Source organism: Mobula hypostoma, chromosome 28, assembly GCF_963921235.1.
Source record: "Mobula hypostoma chromosome 28, sMobHyp1.1, whole genome shotgun sequence".
NCBI lineage: Eukaryota > Metazoa > Chordata > Chondrichthyes > Myliobatiformes > Myliobatidae > Mobula > Mobula hypostoma.
In genome coordinates, this window is record NC_086124.1 from 27,954,385 (window position 1) to 27,979,218 (window position 24,834).

The 24,834-nt window shown below is 43.4% G+C and overlaps 2 protein-coding genes across 3 annotated transcripts in view; one reads left to right on the plus strand and one right to left on the minus strand.

Moving 5' to 3' along the window:
* The window catches only part of LOC134338891 (H-2 class II histocompatibility antigen, E-S beta chain-like), a 281,277-nt gene that overhangs the window by 77,563 nt on the left and 178,880 nt on the right, over positions 1-24,834 (minus strand). The window lies entirely within an intron of this gene.
* LOC134338720 (deleted in malignant brain tumors 1 protein-like) overlaps positions 19,801-24,834 on the plus strand; it is a 34,930-nt gene continuing 29,896 nt past the window's right edge. The window contains exons 1-2 of the mRNA XM_063034761.1: positions 19,801-20,197; positions 24,346-24,660. Coding sequence (XP_062890831.1) covers positions 19,801-20,197; positions 24,346-24,660 — 712 coding nt within the window. The remainder of the gene's footprint in view (positions 20,198-24,345; positions 24,661-24,834) is intronic.

Here is a 24,834-nt window from a genome sequence, read left to right on the forward strand (position 1 = left end):
AGTGAGCTGTTCAGCACTATAACCTTCCATATCCAAAAACTTCACAAATCTTTCAACCGGTCCAGACGGCAAAACATAGCGCAAAGTCAAAGTCAGCAGGTCCACATTCGATATGTCTGGAGTAGAATCCAATGGAACCGAATAATACTTGTATTTCTTCACTTCACCGATAATGTGATCCAGTATGCTGGATCCAATCAGATTGATGAATTTCTCACACGTTGTTTTAGAAAGGTATGATTTATGTCCCCTTACTTGGTTTGCATGAGCATTTATATGCTCTGCCAGAAAAGGGTCAAAGTTGGCCAGTAATTCTAACAACCCCAAGTAATTTCCATTATGAGGAGAACCAACAAAGTGAAAAGCCTCATTCTTCTAAAAACTTTACAACTTTAATTATTCACTCCAGAAGTATGCGCCAATACTTTTGTTCAGTCTCCATTTCTTTCACAAGGTGGGAAGCGACACGTTTAGCTTCGTTTTTGTGCATCAACAGTGAAATTAAGGCTTGTCTATGTGAGGAACTTTCTTCATGTCGATGTAATAAATTGCTTGCATTTTTCCAGTCATTAAACCCCTCTTCACTAAACTTTGATGAACATCCTGAAGTCATAACCTTGCATGGAAAGGAAGGACATAAGCCGGGAAGATGTGGAATCGATATGGGTAGAGCTGCGTAACACTAAGGGGCAGAAAACGCTGGTGGGAGTTGTGTACAGGCCACCTAAAAGTAGTAGTGAGGTCGGAGATGGTATTAAACAGGAAATTAGAAATGTGTGCAATAAAGGAACAGCAGTTATAATGGGTGACTTCAATCTACATGTAGATTGGGTGAACCAAATTGGTAAAGGTGCTGAAGAAGAGGATTTCTTGGAATGTATGCGGGATGGTTTTTTGAACCAACATGTCGAGGAACCAACTAGAGAGCAGGCTATTCTGGATTGGGTTTTGAGCAATGAGGAAGGGTTAATTAGCAATCTTGTCGTGAGAGGCCCCTTGGGTAAGAGTGACCATAATATGGTGGAATTCTTCATTAAGATGGAGAGTGACATAGTTAATTCAGAAACAAAGGTTCAGAACTTAAAGAGGGGTAACTTTGAAGGTATGAGACGTGAATTAGCTAAGATAGACTGGCAAATGACACTTAAAGGATTGACGGTGGATATGCAATGGCAAGCATTTAAAGATTGCATGGATGAACTACAACAATTGTTCATCCCAGTTTGGCAAAAGAGTAAATCAAGGAAGGTAGTGCACCCGTGGCTGACAAGAGAAATTAGGGATAGTATCAATTCCAAAGAAGAAGCATACAAATTAGCCAGAAAAAGTGGCTCACCTGAGGACTGGGAGAAATTCAGAGTTCAGCAGAGGAGAATAAAGGGCTTAATTAGGAAGGGGAAAAAAGATTATGAGAGAAAACTGGCAGGGAACATAAAAACTGACTGTAAAAGCTTTTATAGATATGTAAAAAGGAAAAGACTGGTAAAGACAAATGTAGGTCCGCTACAGACAGAAACAGGTGAATTGATTATGGGGAGCAAGGACATGGCAGACCAATTGAATAATTACTTTGGTTCTGTCTTCACTAAGGAGGACATAAATAATCTTCCAGAAATAGTAGGGGACAGAGGGTCCAGTGAGATGGAGGAACTGAGTGAAATACATGTTAGTAGGGAAGTGGTATTAGGTAAATTGAAGGGATTAAAGGGAGATAAATCCCCAGGGCCAGATGGTCTGCATCCCAGAGTGCTTAAGGAAGTAGCCCAAGAAATAATGGATGCATTAGTGATAATTTTTCAAAACTCGTTAGATTCTGGACTAGTTCCTGAGGATTGGAGGGTGGCTAATGTAACCCCACTTTTTAAAAAAGAAGGGAGAGAGAAACCAGGGAATTATAGACCGGTTAGCCTAACGTCGGTGGTGGGGAAACTGCTGGAGTCAGTTATCAAAGATGTGATAACAGTACATTTGGAAAGTGGTGAAATCATCGGACAAAGTCAGCATGGATTTGTGAAAGGAAAATCATGTCTGACGAATCTCATAGAATTTTTTGAGGATGTAACTAGTAGAGTGGATAGGGGAGAACCAGTGGATGTGGTATATTTGGATTTTCAAAAGGCTTTTGACAAGGTCCCACACAGGAGATTAGTGTGCAAACTTAAAACACACGGTATTGGGGGTAAGGTATTGATGTGGATAGAGAATTGGTTAGCAGACAGGAAGCAAAGAGTGGGAATAAACGGGACCTTTTCAGAATGGCAGGCAGTGACTAGTGGGGTACCGCAAGGCTCAGTGCTGGGACCCCAGTTGTTTACAATATATATTAATGACTTGGATGAGGGAATTAAATGCAGCATCTCCAAGTTTGCAGATGACACGAAGCTGGGTGGCAGTGTTAGCTGTGAGGAGGATGCTAAGAGGATGCAGAGTGACTTGGATAGGTTGGGTGAGTGGGCAAATTTATGACAGATGCAATTTAATGTGGATAAATGTGAAGTTATCCACTTTGGTGGCAAAAATAGGAAAACAGATTATTATCTGAATGGTGGCCGATTAGGAAAAGGGGAGGTGCAATGAGACCTGGGTGTCATTATACACCAGTCATTGAAAGTGGGCATGCAGGTACAGCAGGCGGTGAAAAAGGCGAATGGTATGCTGGCATTTATAGTGAGAGGATTCAAGTACAGGAGCAGGGAGGTACTACTGCAGTTGTACAAGGCCTTGGTGAGACCACACCTGGAGTATTGTGTGCAGTTTTGGTCCCCTAATCTGAGGAAAGACATCCTTGCCATAGAGGGAGTACAAAGAAGGTTCACCAGATTGATTCCTGGGATGGCAGGACTCTCATATGAAGAAAGACTGGATGAACTGGGCTTGTACTCATTGGAATTTAGAAGATTGAAGGTGGATCTGATTGAAACGTATAAAATCCTAAAGGGATTGGACAGGCTAGATGCAGGAAGATTGTTCCCGATGTTGGGGAAGTTCAGAACGAGGGGTCACAGTTTGAGGATAAAGGGGAAGCCTTTTAGGACCGAGATTAGGAAAAACTTCTTCACACAGAGAGTGGTGAATCTGTGGAATTCTCTGCCACAGGAAACAGTTGAGGCCAGTTCATTGGCTATATTTAAGAGGGAGTTAGATATGGCCCTTGTGGCTATGGGGATCAGGGGGTATGGAGGGAAGGCTGGGGCAGGGTTCTGAGTTGGATGATCAGCCATGATCATAATAAATGGCGGTGCAGGCTCGAAGGGCCGAATGGCCTACTTCTGCACCTATTTTCTATGTTTCTATGTTTCTAAACAGAATAGGCTTCCTTTGTTTTCTGAACAGAATAACCAATTTCTTTCATGTTGCTTGTTTGTAGGTTTATGAACATATGTAAAATAAGACTTCTGATAGTGCCGAGGTTTCTTTTCATTGTCAGACAATCGCATGGATGAAGACATCACTTCCCTTGGCTATCCAATATTCACGATCACAATAATCTAGATTGTATGGCCATTCACCAATATCATTAGAGCTCTTGTTCTTTTCACTTGTTCTTTCACATTCAGTGGACGCTGGATGTTGCTGTATCATGCCTTCTGCCACACTAGTACTAGTTGTTCCTATATTTCCAGCTTCAGCCGTTATAGCACCATCACCATCTCCATGAACACCAAAATATTCTGTCAATTTAGGTGTTTTTGATATCATAAATTGGTCTCTTCTTTCTTTTTCTTCTTTCGCTGTACGTTTTGCACTTCCAGAAGCATAATAGCGTCCAATATCTCTAGCTGTCTTTCTCATTGCTATCTACATGAAAACAACAGCATTGCCAGGTGATGCCTACACCGAAGAAGTTTAGATCCTCTCTTCGACGGGAGTTCAGCGAAACCATCTCTCACTGCTCCCCATCTGTAATTTCTTCGGCTCTTCAAATTTTCGACCACACTTTGACTCAAATTCGCTATCACAGCCATATATCCTTTCTTGGAACGTGCCTCCGTCGCCAACTTACTCCAGTTGGCTTTAGGATTCGTTTCCAATCCTCTCAATTTGGACCTTCTGAGGATCCCAGGTACTCACATTTTATTGTCTCTGCCTCTCGCCGCTTCTCCCGTCAAGCTCTGAAGGCGACGCTCTCCGCCATGAGGAGGTACTTGGTGTCCCTATCCCAGACCGTTCCACACCTTCGGGACACTTTCTTCGCCGTCTGTAATGGTCCTACCCGTTATTTCATCCTCCGTCGGATTCACGCCTGCAATCGCCGTTTTTTTGACTTTGTCATGTTAGGCAAAGATCGCAAGATCTTACATCTACGGACTCCAGAGCCTGCCGGCCCCGACGCTAGCAGGCATGAACTTTCAATTGTGGCCCCCGCCATTGATCTCGCCGGCTCCAACACTCTGGACATATTCAAAACCCGGACTCCAGCAACGACCATGGACACCTTCACAGTGATTGCGCAACCACCAGCTGCGTCTCCAGCCTTGAACTCCAGACCGGGTCTTTATGTGCTGCTGTTGTGACTCCCGTCTCCCCTTCCCCCACCAATACTCTGCAATCCCGTCTCCCTCCGATCCCATCGTCAGCTCCTGGGCCCTCAGAGGCTCCATCTTCCTCTCACCCCAACCCTCCCCTCTCCATTGACACCCCCAGCCTCCCCCCTCCCCCCCTGATCCCAGCTCTCATCCGTGCCGGGTCTTTACCATCCCCTCCGACCTTCAACTGTCGGAGGCAGAACGCTCTGTCCTCAGTAAGGGCCTCACGTTTGTCCCCCTTCGCCCACACCTCAGCGAGTTCCGTGTTCGCCACGATGCGGAACTTTTCTTCCGCCGTCTCCGTCTCCGAGCCTACTTCTTCGGCAAGGACTCTTCCACCCCCACCGATGACCCCTTCTCCCGTCTTCAACCCTCCTCTTCTTCATGGACACCCCGCTCTGGTCTTTTGCCTGCTCTGGATCTCTTTATCGCTAACTGCCGACGGGACATCAACCGTCTCGACTTCACCGCACCTTGTCCCCATTCCAACCTCACTCCTTCGGAACGCTCTGCTCTCCACTCCCTCCGCACTAATCCTAACCTTATTATTAAACCCGCTGATAAGGGGGGTGCTGTTGTAGTCTGGCGTACTGACCTCTACCTTGCCGAGGCACAGCGACAACTCGCGGATACCTCCTCTTATTTACCCCTCGATCGTGACCCCACTAAGGAGCACCAGGCCGTTGTCTCCCACACCATCACCGACTTTATCCGCTCAGGGGATCTCCCATCCACTGCTACCAACCTTATAGTTCCCACACCCCGCACTTCCCGTTTCTACCTCCTACCCAAGATCCACAAACCTGCCTGTCCTGGCCGACCTATTGTCTCAGCCTGTTCCTGCCCCACCGAACTCGTTTTTGCATACCTCGACACTGTTTTATCACCCCTTGTTCAATCCCTTCCGACCTATGTTCGTGACACTTCTCACGCTCTTAAACTTTTCGATGATTTTAAGTTCCCTGGCCCCCACCGCTTTATTTTCACCATGGATGTCCAGTCCTTATATACTTCCATCCCCCATCAGGAAGGTCTCAAAGCTCTACGCTTCTTTTTGGATTCCAGACCTAATCAGTTCCCCTCTACCACCACTCTGCTCCGTCTAGCGGAATTAGTCCTTACTCTTAATAATTTCTCCTTTTGCTCCTCCCATTTCCTCCAAACTAAAGGTGTAGCTATGGGCACCCATATGGGTCCTAGCTCTGCCTGCCTTTTTGTTGGGTTTGTGGAACAATCTATGTTCCGTGCCTATTCTGGTATCTGTCCCCCACTTTTCCTTCGCTACATCGACGACTGCATTGGCGCTGCTTCCTGCACGCATGCAGAACTCGTTGACTTTATTAACTTTGCCTCCAACTTTCACCCTGCCCTCAAGTTTACCTGGTCCATTTCCGACACCTCCCTCCCCTTTCTAGATCTTTCTGTCTCTGTCTCTGGAGACAGCTTATCCACTGATGTCTACTATAAGCCTACTGACTCTCACAGCTATCTGGACTATTCCTCTTCTCACCCTGTCTCTTGCAAAAACGCCATCCCCTTCTCGCAATTCCTCCGTCTCCGCCGCATCTACTCTCAGGATGAGGCTTTTCATTCTAGGACGAGGGAGATGTCTTCATTTTTTAAAGAAAGGGGCTTCCCTTCCTCCACTATCAACTCTGCTCTTAAACGCATCTCCCCCATTTCACGTACATCTGCTCTCACTCCATCCTCCCACCACCCCACTAGGAATAGGGTTCCCCTGGTCCTCACCTACCACCCCACCAGCCTCCGGGTCCAACACATTATTCTCCGTAACTTCCGCCACCTCCAACGGGATCCCACCACTAAGCACATCTTTCCCTCCCCCCCCCTCTGCATTCCGCAGGGATCGCTCCCTACACAACTCCCTTGTCCATTCGTCCCCCCCATCCCTCCCCACTGATCTCCCTCCTGGCACTTATCCATGTAAGCGGAACAAGTGCTACACATGCCCTTACACTTCCTCCCTTACCACCATTCAGGGCCCCAAACAGTCCTTCCAGGTGAGGCATCACTTCACCTGTGAGTCGACTGGGGTGATATACTGCGTCCGGTGCTCCCGATGTGGCCTTTTATATATTGGTGAGACCCGACGCAGACTGGGAGACCGCTTTGCTGAACATCTACGCTCTGTCCACCAGAGAAAGCAGGATCTCCCAGTGGCCACACATTTTAATTCCACATCCCATTCCCATTCTGACATGTCTATCCACAGCCTCCTCTACTGTAAAGATGAAGCCACACTCAGGTTGGAGGAACAACACCTTATATTCCGTCTGGGTAGCCTCCAACCTGATGGCATGAACATTGACTTCTCTAACTTCCGCTAAGGACCCACCTCCCCCTCGTACCCCATCTGTTACTCATTTTTATGCACACATTCTTTCACTCTCCTTTTTCTCCCTCTGTCCCTCTGAATATACCTCTTGCCCATCCTCTGGGTCACCCCCCCCCCCGTCTTTCTTCCCGGACCTCCTGTCCCATGATCCTCTCGTATCCCCTTTTGCCTATCACCTGTCCAACTCTCGGCTCTATCCCTCCCCCTCCTGTCTTCTCCTATCATTTTGCATCTCCCCCTCCCCCTCCAACTTTCAAATCCCTTACTCACTCTTCCTTCAGTTAGTCCTGACGAAGGGTCTCGGCCTGAAACGTCGACTGCGCCTCTTCCTATAGATGCTGCTTGGCCTGCTGCGTTCACCAGCAACTTTGATGTATGTTGCTTGAATTTCCAGCATCTGCAGAATTCCTGTTGTTTGCATTGCCAGATCATCGTTGTTGTGGCGTGGATGAAATCACAGAGCGTTGTGTTCCCGGTAGGTACAAGGCAGTTTCTTTATTCGACAAAACAAGGTTACAGCAGGCAGAGACCCCTGGCAGAACATGTCTAACCACCTTGTGATTGAGGTTCGATATTTATTTGTTAAACACAAAGGACAGTTCAAAGTTACAAGTATAGACAATTCTTTGAAGTTTTCACATCTTTTGATTAAATTCATTCTACCAGCACCAGTATGCCTAAGCTGGCATTCATGGCCTTTAGAAATGCAAGTTAAAATCCATAATACATTATTTGGTATGTTTCGTGCTATCATAGAGGTCAATTCGTATTCAAAAAAAGCATAGATATGGTGTCTTCGCAACTACACGTAAACTTAGGATTCTTGTGTCAGAGATGCATTGTTACAAATGAAACTGGGTTCACAGCTTTTAGGAAATGCATTGTTATGAATTCAATCTAAAGTACTTTGTCAAAGAGCAGAAGGCTGCTGGCTGAAGTCATTTATTTAAGTGTAAATGAATCGTTTATCGTTTACTCTAACAATCGTGAGAATACGGTGAGCTCGGATGCCAATTTCACCAGACTGCAGTTTGGAAGCATTTAGTGTGGGCGGGGCCCTCGAAGATGTGGGGCCGGTAGCATATGGTACTTTTGCTAGTAGGTTAATCCAGCCCTGTGTGCACTCTCTGGTTGGAAACTCTCCTGAACAAATTTGACGAGCTCTATCCCATCTCATCCTTCTACAGTATGGGAGTCCCAGTGAATATGTGCAAAGTTAAAACCTTATGTTTCTTGCAATAGCCTATGACCTCTCTACAGATTTGTTCCTCTGCATCCCTCGGACTGTTGGGTGGTCTGTAATATAGTCCTATTATCGTGGTCAGACCTTTCTCATTTCTCAGTTCCACCCACAACACCTCACCAGATGAGTTCTCCAGTGAAGCCAATCCCGAGACCGGCGAGTCGGCACCTGTCAGAGACTGCGCGTGCGCTCGTCATCCGGCCGCCCGCCGCTGATTGGCTGCCGCGGCTTCCCGCCAGAGACCCCCCCCGCCCTCTCTCCGGCGCGTGACTCCGCCGGCGGCCGGGCTGCTCCCTCGCTCTATTCGGCGTTGAGGAGCGGAGGAGCGGGGCTGGGACTGGGGCTGGGGCGGTACGTTGGGCGGGGAGGTTGCCTCCTCCTGCCTCCAGCCGCTCTTTGCTTTTGGCACAGTCGCAACCATGGGTCGATATTGCACTGCCTGGGCGCTCCTCCTGCTCCTCGCCGCTCGTTTGGGGACTCGCAGCTCGGCGGCCGGTGAGTCGATTCCTGTCGCGGGGATCACCGCGCTTGGTGCAGATTGTGGGATCCTGCACAGTTCGCATTGCTGGGGTCATCAACCGGGTCGGGGGTGGGGTGTTATGGGTTGGATCTTGTTGTTTAAGGGTTAAACTTCCTGGTAAGACCTGTCACGTATCCCGTGATGGGAATAAAGAACCAGCAGAAATAGAAAACGCTTTGGAGTCCAGTATTACTATTCACTAGTAATATTTATTAGAAACTACTCAATACAGTAATATAAATGTAGATAAATCAAACAGGTTAGCAATGATTATTTATGTAAATAAGTATATCAGTAAGTGTGGAGATATAGGTGAAAAACCAAGCTTCTTCAAGTCTAAGGGTAAAAAGATACTGTCTTACGATGATGAGTAAAGTTCAGTTCAGATCATGGTGTTCAGTTGAGTAGTGATGGAGAGAGAGGGAGGGAGAGAATTGGGTCTTCAGGTGAGCTGACACCGTTGATCTCCTCGTTGTCCTCCGAAATCCTTTAAAGTCACAGACTGTGACTTCAACAAAGGGGACCAGTTTTCTGTGGTGGAGCTATCACCCAGGCAAGGGTGGACACATGGCCAACTCCCCACCGGTCACTGCCTTTTCTTTTCACTGCAGGAGCCACTGATCGATCTGCCTGATCGATCCTCCAAAAACCCACTTTTTCTGCCGGCATTACAAAGCTCATTCAGTGTCCAAAACACATGTCTGAGGTCTATATCATCTGACCTTCTATTTATCTCACTGTACTGAGTATCAACTGTTATTCAAGTTACTCCCCCTTCCCTTCTCTGTGTAAGAAATGCAAGCAGGCAAATGTCTTTGAGAAGTATCAACATGCTGCTGAAAAATCATAACATTGATTGTCCATCAAATAAGGCTGCCTTCAGTCACCATAGCAACTTACGAGCTGCTTGGTGCCATCTCCAACTCAGCAGAAATCCAAAAGTTAGCCAGTTCTTTCTCGTGCCTTAAAGTGACAGTCCAACAGTTAGTCTTTGTCTCTCTCTCTCTCTCTTTTCAAAACAACATGTCGGTGTTAAATAACTCTCTCTCTCTCTTTTCAAAAGCACAGTTTATAGGGGTCATTCAGGACCCCATCACAGACCACACTTGGAGTATTGTGTTCAGTTCTGGTTGCCTCATTACAGAGCCACATTTAATATCAGGATATTTAAATTGGGATGTAGAAGCTTTAGAGAGTATGCTGAGGAGATTTACCAGGATTAGAGAGCCTATCTTGTGAGGTTGAGCAAGCTAGGGATTTGCTCTTTGAAGCGAAGGAGCATGAGAGGTGACTGAACAAAGATGTACAAGATAAGAGGCATTGATAGGGTGGACAGTGGAAGACTTTGCCCCAGAGTGGCAATGGCTAACATGAAGGGGCATAACTTTAAAGTGTTTAGAGGGGGAATGTCAGAGGTAGTATATTTAGGTGTGGAACCTGGCACTGCCAAGGTTGTCATAAGGACACTTAAGAGACTCTTATAGGCACAGAGGTGACAGAATACTGGAGGCTTCTGTGTGAGGGAAGGGTTTGATTGATCGAAGGGTTGGCACAACAATGTGGACTGAAGAGCTGGTACTGGTCTATGCACATGGTTGGTGGGATCTTGCTGTGGACACTCAGGGATGGGGAGGGAGGAGTTGTGTAGTGGGATCTTGCCGTGCACTTGTTGGGTGGGGGCTGTGCTATGGATTGAATGGGAATTTGTTTGATTGTGCCTTGCCCGTGTTGCATGAACGCTTACCACGTGTTGACTGGATGGGGATTGTTGTAGTGTTACAGACTTGTACAACACACAACTGGACCCCTTTGCCCACCGTGTGTTTGCTGACGTTTTTGCCCATCTCCGCTCATCCCTCCCTCCCCCCCAACACACATTAGGACCATATCCTGATGTTAAAGGTACTTCGAATATAATTACAAAATAGGCTGAAGGAACTAGAAAAAAAACACAAATTGAATTTGGCACAGGATACATTAGAGGAAATTTTAAAAATTAGGAATGAAATTAATAGTTTGGCCACACAAGAAATCAGGAAAAATTTAATGTTTCTGAAGCAGAGACATTATGAAAGTGGATCTAAATCTATGAAAATACTGGCATGGAAACTGAAAAAAAAATAGCAGAAAATACAATTCATAGAATTAGGGATCCAAGAACAAAAATAAAAAAATAAGGCAAGTGAAATTCAAGAAGCTTTTGAAGTGTTTTACAATACTCTACGTTCCAAAGTTCCAGGGGGAAGCATAACCCAAATGGACACCTTCCTGAATTCGCTAGTTATCCTCTTTAAGCGAAGAACAAAATAGAACGATGACTACTGACATAACTGAAGTTGAACTAAAAGCTGAAGTTAGTAGGCTTAAATTAAGCAAGTCACCAGGATCAGATGGGTATAAGGCAGAGTGGTATAAAGAATTAAAAAATGAGTTAATTCCTGTCTTACTCCCCACACTGAACTGGGCTCTAAAATAGGCACAAATGCCACCCAGCTGGAAGGAAATGATAATCCCAGCTATACCGAAAGAAGGCAAGGATAAAATGGAATGTGGGTCATTTAGACCAATATCCGTTCTGAATGTAGATCAGGGATCAGCAACCTTTTTGCCTCTGTGGGCCGGATCGCGTATTAATAAGCGGACGGTGGGCCAGATAAATGACATAAAAAACTTGAAATATGGGAATTATCCATTTAAATACATCTAGTTATGTTTTGCCTCAAATTAATGAATAACGCATGCTAGAAAATCATTTGTGCTTAACCAAGGATGCCAATTAGCAATCAAAGAACTCAGTTTGGTTCTTCTGTCCCACCATTGCTGGTGCCCCATCAGTTGTGATGCTAATTAGCTTCGACACGTTAAGTTTAATTCTGACATCATTTTCAGCAAAGCTTCAAAATTGTCTGCCCCAGTAACTGTGTCCTTCATAGGAATTATTGAATAAATTCTTCAAAAATTTGAAAACTTGAGGTCACTCCTCGCACAAACACTGCAAGTTGAGCAGTGTCTCTCAAGTCTGTACTCTCATTATGCGCAATTGAAAAAAAAATGCAATTCGTTGCGGGCATCCCTTTAACAACTTTTAACATCTGCTGACATTTCTTCAACTCGTCGTGTGATCATTCTTGCTGACACGCTGATAGATGCAAATAAAGATTTCTTTTCAGGACGAACAATATCCACTACTGTCCGTAAACATTCATTGACAAACTCTCCATTTGTAAAAGGCTTAATCTTTTCTGCAGTATGTTTTGAGACTTCGTAGCTGGCATGGGTATTTCCTTCATTCTCACTGCTTTTTCAGCATTCAGCGTCTACCTTCCTGCGTTTTGCATTCATTTTGCAAGTATCTCAATATTTGCTCACGGCCGGTCAAAATACCTTTGAGGGCCGGATCTGGCCCACGGGCTGTAGGTTGCCTACCCCGATGTAGATTATAGATTATTTACCTCCATCATGGCCAAACGATTAGAAGAGTTTCTACCCATACTGATACATAGGGATCAGACAGGATTTATGCAACAACGCTATACGGAAGACAATGAATGAAGGACACTTCACGTTATGGATCATATGCAAAAAAATAAATTTGAAGCAATAGTGATAAGCGTGGACACTGAAAAGGCATTTGATGTGGTTAATTGGAATTTTCTTTACAGAGGTTTACATAGATTTAGTTTCCATGACGCAGTATTAAAACTATACAGGCACTATATGACAATCCTACTGCTAGGATTAAAATCAATGGATATTTATCAAATAGTTTTACCCTAGAAAGGGGTACAGACAGGGTCGTGCATGGTCACTGCTACCCTTTGCATTATATCTGGAACCATTAGCTCAATACATCAAACGAAATGAAGATATCAGGGGAATTACTAGTAAAGGGACAGAGCATAAATTGACCTGTTACCTGGATGACATTTTGATCTATCTAGGGCAACCAACATACTCTTTACCTAAATTGATGCAATCCTTTGAACAATATGGTCAATTATCAGGATACAAGATCAACATAGATAAAACCCAATTACTTTCATATAACTATAGCCCACCAAGAGAAATTGGAAGTAGATATCCCTGGACATGGCAAATAGTCTTTCAAATATTTCGGCATCATTATGCCAAAAGATTTGGCAAAATTATCAGAATGCAATTATCAGTTTATATAAAAAATTAAGGAAGATATAACAAGAGGGAACCTAATTCCTTTTTTTAGTCTCAGTTCAAGGATTGAATCTATTAAAATGAATATACTGCCTAGACTATTATATCTCTTTCAAACTCAATCAACAGAGATTAATCAAAATCAATTCAATGAATAGAACAAGATGTTATCAACATATATATGGTACGGTAAAAGGCCTAGATTTTGTCTCAAAACTTTGCAATTAGCCAAGGAAGGGGGGGGGATGGGGCCTACCTTCTCTTAGAGATTATTATTTTGCCGCACAGTTGAGAGCTGTGATATGTTGGTGCAACCCATCATATGACACTCAATGGAAAAACATTGAGGAGGGGATACTTCCCATCCCCATGCAGGCAATTTTGGCTGATAACCTACAAAGGCACATAAATACTATTGATAACCCATGGGTGAAATGGACTCTTAAAATATGGAAAACTATTATAAAAGAATATAAACTAGAGGGAGATATTGCAATTCTTAAATGGTGTGCATATGACTTGGATTTTACGCCAAATACACTGGATGCTGGATTTAAGGACTGGACAGCTAAAGGAATAACAGTTCTTTGCAATATAATGAAAGAAGGAACACTGTTCAGTTTTGAAATGCTTAACAGAAACACATTAGAAAAACAAGACTTTTATCAGTATTGACAGATGCGACAGTATGTTAATAGGATGGTTAAAAATGTAACCAAGGTAAGTACATGTTTGATAGAGCTATTTAGAAAAGCATATAATTCAGATAATGGTAGTAGAATCATTTCAAGAGTGTACAAGGATTTGTCAAATCTTAAAACACATATGACTTCATATATCAAAACAAAATGGGAGAAGGAAGGAGGGATAATTATATCTGAGGAAGAATGGACAATAATATGGAGGTATCAATGGAAGTGTACCAGTTCACAGAAATGGAGGGAGTTCGGATGGAAAATCTTGATAAGATATTTTGTTACACCCTCTCAGATATCCTATTATGATGGTAACCTCCCTGTTTGCTGGAGAAATCGTGGAAACCAAAATGCAAACCATTATCATATTTTCTGGGAATGCCCCGTTATCAAAGACTATTGGAGTGGGATACACAATGCCCTACGAGACATTTTTAAATTTTAAATACCCTTAGAAAGTAAGACCATATATTTTGGGTATATACCTCAAGAATAGTTGAAAAGAGATAAATATTTAATGAATATACTGCTGGTGGCTGGTAAAAAGACTCTTACCAGTAAATGGTTATCACAGGAGAGCCCAACTTTAAACTCATGGATGGAAATTACAATGAACATTTACAAAATGGAGAAGATACCAGCATCTGTTGGTCTTAAGTTGGAACAATTTGATTCATACTGGGAAAAAATGGTTTAACTACATTACACCTCATAGACCTGATTTTATTCTCACAGATCAATGAATATGTTGTAAAAAAAAGATCACTCCCTACTTGCACATAGTTTTCTCCTTTTGCTTGTTCTTCCTTTCCTCTCTTTTCTATAAGTGCATACCTCAGATGAATATTATGTGGAGATTTGTGGCATATATGACTATATAATATACAATATCTGAAATACACCTTATGGTAATGTTTGTTTGATGATGAACTTCAATAAAAAATAAATTACAAAAAAAAAGTACTTTGAATATACTATACTTCTACACTTTGCCCATTTACGTGTCTGTCCAAATACCTTTTAAATGTAGTGATTGTGCCTGTTTCCACAGCCTCCACTAACAGCTGATTCTAGTTATCAACGATTCTTTATATAAGAAAAAAGGTCTATCCCATTGGATCCCCTTTAAAGCTCCTTCCTTTCACCTGAACTCTGTGCCCTCTCTTTTTCATTGCTTGTGGATTGATTGGGATGTTGTTGTGTAACTGTTGAGTGAGATCTTGCCATGTACAGAAGGTTGGACCTTGTCACAGAGTGGAATAGTGTATGTGCTTTGTGCATGTATATAAATGGGCGAGTTATTTCTAGCCGAGTCATTAGACGCACTACATAAAGAATAGGAAATTTTCTCAATATCCCAGGGCTAATACTTAGCCCACTATCAACATCCAAAACATATGCTTTTGGTCTCGATTTCCTGCCTGTTCTCTATAACTCATGACTCTGTATAGATCTCAAACATCTATCTTCGTCTTAATTATATTCAATGGCCCGAGCTTCTTAGCTTTCTACGCCTTGTATTTTCACTTGCTTCATTCATGAGTTCAAGTCTTTTGCCTCATTCAATATGAGAGGCTGATCAGTAAACACTCAATATGAAATCTAATCATTTAACTCCAAGACCTGGGCCTCAATACCCCCTTGTGCAACACACCTACATGAAACGTTGCTGTAGAAAAGCAGCATGAATCAACAAAAACCCTCACTGTCCCGGTCATGCTCTTTTCTCACTGCTGCCATCGGGTAGAAGGTACAGGGGCCTCAGGACTTGCGCCACCAGGTTCAAGAACAGTTAGTATCCCTCAAACTTCAGGCTCTTGAACAAGAGGGGATAGCTACACTCACTTAAGGACTCTGTTATATTGTTATTTCATGCTCATTATTTATTGCTATTTATTTGTATCTGCATTTGCAGGATTTATTTACAGTTAACAGTTCCTGATGTTTGCAGTTGCTGTTCTATAGATTTGCCAAGTATGTCCACAGATGAGCTACAGCAGCAAAAGATCACGAACATATACTGAGTGTCTATTTTATTCAGTACAGGAGATATCTAATAAAGTGGCCACTGAGTGTGAGTTGGTGTTTGTGTTTAATGTCCATACTCAAGGTCTGCTCTCCAGTTGCACTGGAATTCCTCACTATTGACCAAGACCTCACTCCTGTCAACATCATGTGGTAAATGATGTACAGGAGGCACTCCGCGTTAAAAATATTTACCATCTGAAGTAGCATGTCATTTTCAGCCTAAGAAGACATACTCATAAAAACATTGGTATAATGAAAGTAATTCTAGTATTCACAGTACATTTATTATCACAGTGTATATACAGAAAACAATTCTGCAGGGTATAGCATTCTTTGCTGAAGCAACGCAGATTGCATAGATTGTCCTGATCAAACGACTCAAAAATGGCTTTTTAAAAAAAAAAGTAACCAGTATCCAGGCACATATCCAATATGAACTGCAGAGTATTCCAAAATGAGTCTCCAATTGACCCTTGCAATGTTGATCCCAAGACTCCTGCATTTCCCTCCGACAGCAGGTGGTGAGGGGGAGAGGAAAACCAATCATACACCGGCAGGTTGAATCAAGGTTGAATATCTGCTCGTCCTCGATGCTCATCCTCATTGACTTCAACCTTGCTGAATGCTTCAACTGGAGAAAAGCAATGGAGTTAGTCATGGGCTCGTACCCTTGATGCCTCAGTTGAAGAAAAGCAACAGTCTCGATCATGTTTCTAGGCCACACACTGTTCCAAACCTGACTGAATTTCCTTGGAGACAGCAAAGCACTAGATTGCTCAACCAGTCCAAAAACACACCATCAAAATGTAAATTATAGGTTCCAATGGCACGCCGATTAATAGTGGAACCTCACTTGGAAGATGATGAAGTAAAAGAAGCATATTTGTGAACTGTCAGCAGGACATTGTCGTTGTTCATGCTGTTCGCTGGGTCATCTTGTGTGAACTAAACTGGAATCATAACGTCACTGTTGTGAAACACTTTATGATCCCTCTTGGGTTGTAAGAGATCTCCATTACAGCGCCAGCTGGCGAACTGGGTCTTCCTTTATTACTCAACTAGATTCAACTCCATGTCTTAAAGAGAGATTAGCTTTGTTTGTCATGTCGAACATACAGTTAAATGCGTCATTTCCATCAATGGCCAACACTGTCCAATGATGCGCTGGGGGGTTGGGTGGGGTCACACTTCCTGAGGCAACAGCTTACTCACAATTTACTAATCCTAACCCGTATGCCCTTGAGACACAGGACAGTGTTCAGGTACACCACAAGAAACTGTTGGCTGTGTTTCTGGAAGTTAGAATGAGGGATGTTAATCCAGAGGGTGTGGAACAGTAAAATCTGGGGGTAACAACAGCTTAGGTGGGGGTTTTGCTAGGTGGAAGGCAGGGTGGAGTGAATGATGATCAGCTCGCGGACAGAGTTGGTTTTTGTGAGCATGCCACACATGTGATTTAAAATGTAGGGAGTTAACAACAACATCAAGTCTACAAACTGGTTCAGGTTCTGATACTTGGAGACAGATAGAGTCAGTGTCTGAGACTGAGGAAGTGACGCGGACCAGCAGCAAAAAAAAAAACGAGTCCAGCTATTTGCTATGAATACACTAAGAAATGGTTTTCAGGGCTGTTTCAGGATTTAAGCTTCAGAATTTTATTTATTTATTTATTGTGATACAGCATGGAATAGGTCCTTCTGGCCCTTTGAGCCACACCACCCAGCAGTTCCCAATTTAATCTTAGCCTAATCACGAGACAATTTACGATGACCAATTAACCTATCAATCGGTACATCTTTGGAATATGGGAGGAAACCCATGGGGCATGGGGAGAACATATAAACTTATAGGCAGTGGCAGGAATTGAACCCAAGTCACCTGTACTATAAAGCATTGTGCTAACCACTACACTACTGTGCTACCCCATCTTGATCTTTAACAGTTCAGACCAGGAATTTGGTGAGCATTTTCATGAACTGTTTCCTCTCACAGACGGCATGGTAGTGCAACTCTTTACAGTGCCTGTGATTGAGGTTCATTTCCTGCTGCAGTCTTTATAGCATTTGTATGTTCTCCCTATGACCCCATGGGTTCTCTCCCACATTCCAAAGACACACATTAGGGTTAGTAAGTTGTGGGTTGGCGATGGAAGCGTGCTGACACTTATGGCTGTCCTGCATAATTCTCAGATTGTGGTAGTTGATACAAACGATGCACTTCATGGTATGTTTCAATGTACATGTGACAAATAAAACTGATTTGCAATGAGATACAGAACCTTTGAGTACAGTATTCGCAACCTGTTTTTATTCTGCATCCTAATGCAATGATACTCGCCCTGCTTTCTGCATTTTGCCCAAACATCTGTCTATCCTTCCTAATAATCTGACTGCATGCTACTTTTGTTGTTTTAACACCTTTCATATCCTGAGTCCCTTTACTCGGTTTCCCATCCCTGTGCTAAATTAGTGTCAACCCTCCCCAACAGCTCTAACAAACCAGCGTGAGAGAATATTTGTCCCTCTCAGGGTCATGTGCAATGTACAGGTCACCCCTCCTTGATTTGGATTTCTAGCATCTGCAGATTCTTTTTTCCTGTTTGTGAAATGAATGTGCTTGACTATGGCCGTACCTTAGCAGCTTGAACTGAGAAAATATAAAAAAAATACGACCGTAATAGTAAATAAGTAATAAATACCGAAAAGATGTGGTGAGGAAGTGAGGGGTTCTTGAAATCTTGTCACAGGTTGTGGTAACAGTTCAGTGAAGGGGTAAGTGAAGTTGTGAGGTTGTACCCTTTGGTTCAAGAGCCTTGTGCTTGGGGGGTAATTACTGTCCTGAACCTGATGGTATGAGTTTTGAGGGTCTTATACCTTCTTCCTGATGGCAGCAGCAAAAAGAGAGCATGACCTGGGTGATGGTTTGCCTGGGGAAGGATGCTGCTTTCTTGCGACAGCACACAGTGTTGATGTGCTCAATGGAGAAAACAGTTTTATTCCTGATGGACTTGGCCATATATACTGCTTTTTGTAGGAATCTCCCTTTAAGGATATTGGTGTTCCTTGCCAGAACGTAATGCATTCAGTTATTATGCGTTCCACCACACAAGGATAGAAATTTGCTGAAGTTTCAGATTTGATGCAAGGAATGCATCGGTCAGGACTGCATTCTTTGCAGGTGGAAGATTGAGGCAAGATTTGATGGAAGTGTAACCCTCAGATTCAGTCGGCGACGTAAGTCGAGGGAAGACAATCTCTGGCCCCGCCAAATGTGTGAACTTTGAGGTGCAAAACCTCTTGTTTGTGTGGATGCTGTGTGGTTCTCCTGTTACAAATCAGTACCACAGAATAATGGACTGTACACCATAGGCAATTAAATGATTTAGCTGTTTGATTCTTAATTTGACTAAAGGGTTAGTAAAGAAAAACAAAAAGAAAAGAGCCCATTTTAATGAAACAGTCTAATGTGTGCAAGTTGGAGTTCACGGTTTCCCTCCTGCTGGTCCTCCATCGATTTCCCTGGCCGTCGTCGACTTCTGGCCCCACTCCAAGGCCACTGCTTTCTGGTGTCTACGAACTCTTCTTTCTGGCATCTTCTCTCTCCATCTTTTGCCGATAACAAAGCCCAGATTACCTCGGTGGCAGGCATACAGCATGAAAACACACTCTCCTCATTGGACGGCCAACATCTCTAACCATAACCCAAACACTGCTTCTACAGAAAGACCATGACATTAGCAGTGAAACTTTTCCCAGGGTGTTACTCTTTCCCCACCCTCCCCCCACCAAATTTAGTGATGTCCTCATGACATTGAGATAATGTACCAACCCTGCGTGCAAAGAACAAAGTTCATCCCAGGTGTAAAAGGCAGTGACATAGATCCTCTGAATGATCTCCTCACTCTCCCGTACAAGCTGAAGTTCTTGCAGCTGCTGCTCCCGATCCATAGCACAGTCTTGCAGTATCTGCAGCTGGATGCACCTCACGCACATGTAGTCGCCCAAGGGGCTCCCAAGACTCCAACATCAGGAGTGAATAACCCACAAAGGCCTTTTAAACTATAGTAAGTATGTCTGACACAACAAGAAGAAAGAGAAACATAACAAACTCAGACAGACAAGTTACCCAGAGCCAGTGCCTCTTCTGTGCCGACGACTCCTTTGAGCCAGTGCTTGACAATCTACTTCCTCCTGTAGCCCGTCCCAACAATCAGCGCTCCAACAATGCTGGCTCCGCTTGTGCAAGCATTCACATGTTGTGTTATGGCCAGGAGCCTGGAATTGAACATACCTGTAAGCGAAACTCTGAAAAATATAATAATTTCTTCTTTGAATGTCATTCCAGAGCCCAATATCAGGCTGGTAGGCGGCAGCGATCGTTGTTCCGGGAGAGTGGAGGTGTGGCACAGTGCACAGTGGGGAACGGTATGCGACGATGGATGGGGCACTGACGACGCCAAGGTTGTCTGCAGTCAGTTGGGTTGTCCCCCTGCCGCAGTAGCAATACAGGGGGCACACTTCGGGCAAGGCAGCGGGAATATCTGGATGGATGATGTTGCGTGCAATGGAAAGGAATCCACCCTTGAGGAATGTTCCTTTGGAGGGTGGGGCATTCATAACTGCAATCACGGAGAGGATGCGGGAGTGAATTGTACAGAAGGTAGGCATAGAAGAAAGAACCTCTTTGTTTCTGCTTTCTCTCTGTTGGGATTAACAAAGACTCTATTTTTATAATTAGACCAGCCACTCTAGTTGCTGTGGGTAAAATGATGAGAACTTATGTACTGATGCTTGACGTTTTTGAGGCAGGCATAACTTAATTAACATTTTTTCTGCGTCACTTAAAATGCTGGAGTGTTTCATTTGGCAAATTTTTATGTTCTGGTTGGTCGTGCATACAGGTGCTGATTCCAGCTTCATATAGGATAAGACGTATCAGATCAGAAAATATAAGGAATGACCGGTAATAAATCTGTATGCAAAACAGTGAATTGTAACTATTTATTAACAGCATTTAGTTCGTTTTCTGAGGTTCACGTAGGAACTCTATTTCATAAACTACGTGTAAACCTTCAGGGCAGGGGTGGCCAATGTTTCAGATTGCATGCGTCATTTTTTTCAGGCATGAGTTCAGGTGCGCCATACAACTCTTGTACCCCCATTCAATTCTTGTAAAAATATGTTAATATAGACATATTTAGCATTTTTACATGATATATTGATTTAATATAAAACAAGATAAACATTACTTACCTTAATGAGACTTTTAACAAATATATTTTGTCTTCTTTTGATTTCTTCCTTTTTCTTAATCACATAGTCTTTCCGTAACTCAGACCAAAGCACTAGCTTCAGTTTTCCTTCGATTTCAGTCTGATGTTGTGTTTTATAGTGTCTATTAAGATCATGTCTTCTATTGTGTGAGGAAGTGTTTTCACAAACAATGCACAACAATTTTCCTGATGAATCCGCTATAAATAAGAACTCATTTCCCCTCTGTTCATTGAATTCACACTTACTATCACTTTCTGCTTTTCTTTTGCACTGTGATGGGTCACTGAATGTAAAAACAAAACTTAGTTTTCGAAAAAGTACACAATTGCAAATGTTCACGAAGGACGAACAAAGCATAACGTCGTAGCACATGAGTGTCAATTGTAAACTGACTGGCAAAAACCTGCGACCCACCGCTGGTGCAGACGCCTGGCGTCTCAAGATCAAACAAGTATCAAACATTTATTGAACAGTTATGGAACAACTGCAGAACAAAAGTCCTTCTTTTCTAGTTTGACTCATTGAACATTTTTTTAAAATTGAAAACAGATTAATGTGAAAGAAGATAACATTTGCCAAAAGATGTGCACGAAATAATAAAATAGCTAAAAATAATTGCTATGTTTTAGGTTTATTCTCATTGAAACCCATTTCTAGATCTAAGCTACTTGAATTCCTGTTATAGTTTTTTTTTCTACAAATCAGTTTTTAGTTAACACTTTTTGCATGAGTAGGCTTACTTTTTTATAATTATCACTGGGGTGCAATGCACCACTTTTGGTGCATGCGCTGTCGGTTGGCCATCCCTGCTTTAGGGTGTTCTGCACAAGAACTCCCAAGTCCCTTTGCATCTCAGATGTTTCGATTTTACTCTGTTTAGAAAATAGTCTGCAGAATTATTTCTACTGATGAAGTGCAAGACCATGCATTTTCCAACATTGTATCTAATTTGTTGTTTCCATGCCCATACTCCCAAACTGTCTAAGTCCATCTGAATTCACTCTCTTTTGAGTTCTATTACCAACCTAATTTTCCCAGTCTACCTGCATATTAAAATTTCCCCTTACTATCATAACATTTCCCTTTTGGTACACCATTTCTATTTCTGTTGTATTCTGCAGCCTACATTCCAGTTACTGTTTGGGGAGCTGCATATACTGCCATCAGGGTCCATTTCCATTGCAGTTTCATTATTGAACTGACAAGGATACAACATCTTCCGATCCTATGTCATACCTTTCCCAGTATTTGATGCCATTCTCTAACAGCAGAGCGATGACACGCCCCCAACCTATGTTCATACCCTTTCGATACAATGTACAATGGAAATTCAGCTACCCACCAAACAACCTTTCAGCAACAAATCGGTGATGTCCACAAGATCGTATGTGACAATTTGTAAAAGCGCCGTGTTGTTGTGCTCAATAGACGTTGAGAACAGTATTGTAACCTATAGACAATAACCTATCCCTCAACGTCAGCAAGACGAAGGAATTGGTTGTTGACTTCAGAAGGAGTAGTGGACCGCACAACCCAATTTACATCGGTGATGCGCAAGTGGAACAGGTCAAAAGCTTTAAGTTCCTCGGGGTCAATGTCACAAGTGACCTGACCTGGTCCAACCAAGTCGAGTTCACTGCCAGGAAGGCCCACCAGTGCCTTTACTTCCTGAGAAAACCGAGGAAATTTGGCCTGTCCCCTAAAAACCTCACTAATTTTTATAGATGCACCGTAGAAAGCTTTCTTCTAGGGTGCATCACAACCTGGTATGGAAGTTGTCCTGTCCAAGACCGAAAGAAGCTGCAGAAGATTGTGAACATGGCAGAGAAACCAATCTTCTGTCCTTGGACTCACTTCACACTACACGCTGTCAGAGCTGTGCTACTGGAATAATCAAGGACACGACCCACCCAGCCAACACAGTTTTCGTCCCTCTTCCCTCCGGGAGAAGGCTCAGGAGCTTGAAGACTCGTACGGCCAGATTTGGGAACAGCTTCTTTCCAACTGTGATAAGACTGCTGAACAGATCCTGACCTGGATCTGGGCCGTACCCTCCAAATATCCGGACCTGCCTCTCGTTTTTTTTTGTACTACCTCACTTTCCATTTTTCTATTTTCTATTTATGATTTATAAATTAATTTTTTAATATTTACTAATTTTTACTATTTTTAATATTTAATATTTGTAATCCAGGGAGTGGGAAGCGCAGAATCAAATATCGCTGTGATGATTGTACATTCTAGTATCAATTGTTTGGAGACAATAAAGTATAAAGTAACCATTTTTGATTCTGCATCCCTAATGCACTGATATTCACTCTGCTAGTAGCTTTTTTTTGTTCGATCATCTGCCCGCCTTTCCTACCAGACTGACTGCACGCTATCTTTGCTGTTTTACCATCCGCGCTGTCCTGACCGCATTCCCTTTAGTTTCCACCCCCCTGCAAAATTAGTTTGAACCCTCCCCAATAGCTCTAAGAAACCAGTGTGCGAGAATGTTGTTGGCTTCAGTTGCAACCCTTCCCTTCTGTACAGGTCATGCTTCCCGTAGAAGAGATCTGAATGATCCAAGAACCTGAAGCACTTCACTCCCAGCTCCAAATTCTCAGCCATGCATGTATCTGCCAAATCATTCTGTTTCTACCGTCTGTGGCGCGTGACGCAAGAAACAATCCTGAATGTGTTGCGTCTCGGCATTTTGTCCGGCTCTTTAAATCCTCATTGCGGAACCTCTTTGTACCAAGATTTCAGGCTGCTCTCCCTCCCACTGCACAATGCTATGGATGCGATCCGAGTCCATAGCACCTGGGAGGGAGCAACAGACCATCCGTGTGTCCCGTTTACGTCAACAAACTTTTTTTTCGATTACTCTGACTATTGAGTCCCCCATCTCAACCGCTCCCGACTCTCCCTCTTTCCCTTCTGCAATGCATTGTCAGTGCAACCCACCTGGTCTCCGTGGCATTCTCCTGAGAGGTTATTTCAAAAAATAGTATCCAAAATGATATACTTATTATTCAGGGAATTTACCCAAGAGCTGCTGTGAGCTCACTGTCTACTCACCATCTAATTCCTTCCCCTGACAGTCACTCAGTTATCAGACTCCTGCAGCTCTGATGGATGATCTCCTCACTCTCCCGTAGAAGCCGAAGGTCTTGCAGCTGCTGCTCCCGATCCATAGCACGGTTTTGCAGTATCTGCAGCTGGACGCACCTCACATACTTGTAGTTGCCCGTGGGGCTCCCAAGACTTCAACATCCAACGCGAATAACACGCAAAGGCCTTCTAAACTACACTAAATACCCCCCTCAAGTTACCCAGAGCCAGTGCCTCTTCTGTGCTGAAGACTCCTTTGAGCCAATGCCTGGCAATCCACTTTTACCACTGGCCTATCCCAACAGTCAGTGCTGCAACAATGGTGGCTCCGCTTGTGCAAACATTGACATGCTGTGTAATGGATAGGAATGCGGAACAGAACATACCTGAAGCGAAACTCCAAAAAATACAGTAATTTCTCTTTCAATGTCATTACAGTGCCCGAAATAAGGCTGGTAGGCGGCAGCGATTGTTGTTCAGGGAGAGTGGAGGTGCGGTACAATGCACAGTGGGGAACGATATGCGACGATGGATGGGGCACTGAAGACGCCAAGGTTGTCTGCAATGAGTTGGGTTGTCCCTCTGCTGCAGCAGCAATACCGGGAGCACACTTCGGGCAAGGCAGCGGGAATATCTGGATGGATGATGTTGCGTGCAATGGAAAGGAATCCGCCCTTTGGGAATGTTCCTTCCGAGGATGGGGGAGTCATAACTGCGGTCACAGAGAGGATGCAGGAGTGATTTGTTCAGAAGGTAGGCATAGAACAAAGAACCTCTTTGTTTCTGCTTTCTCTCTGTTGGGATTAACAAAGTCTCTATATTTTAGTAATTAGGCCAGCCACTCTAGTTGCTGTGGGTGAAACGATGAGAATTTTTGTACTGATGCTTGACGTTGTTGGGCAGGCACAACTTAATTAACATTTGTTC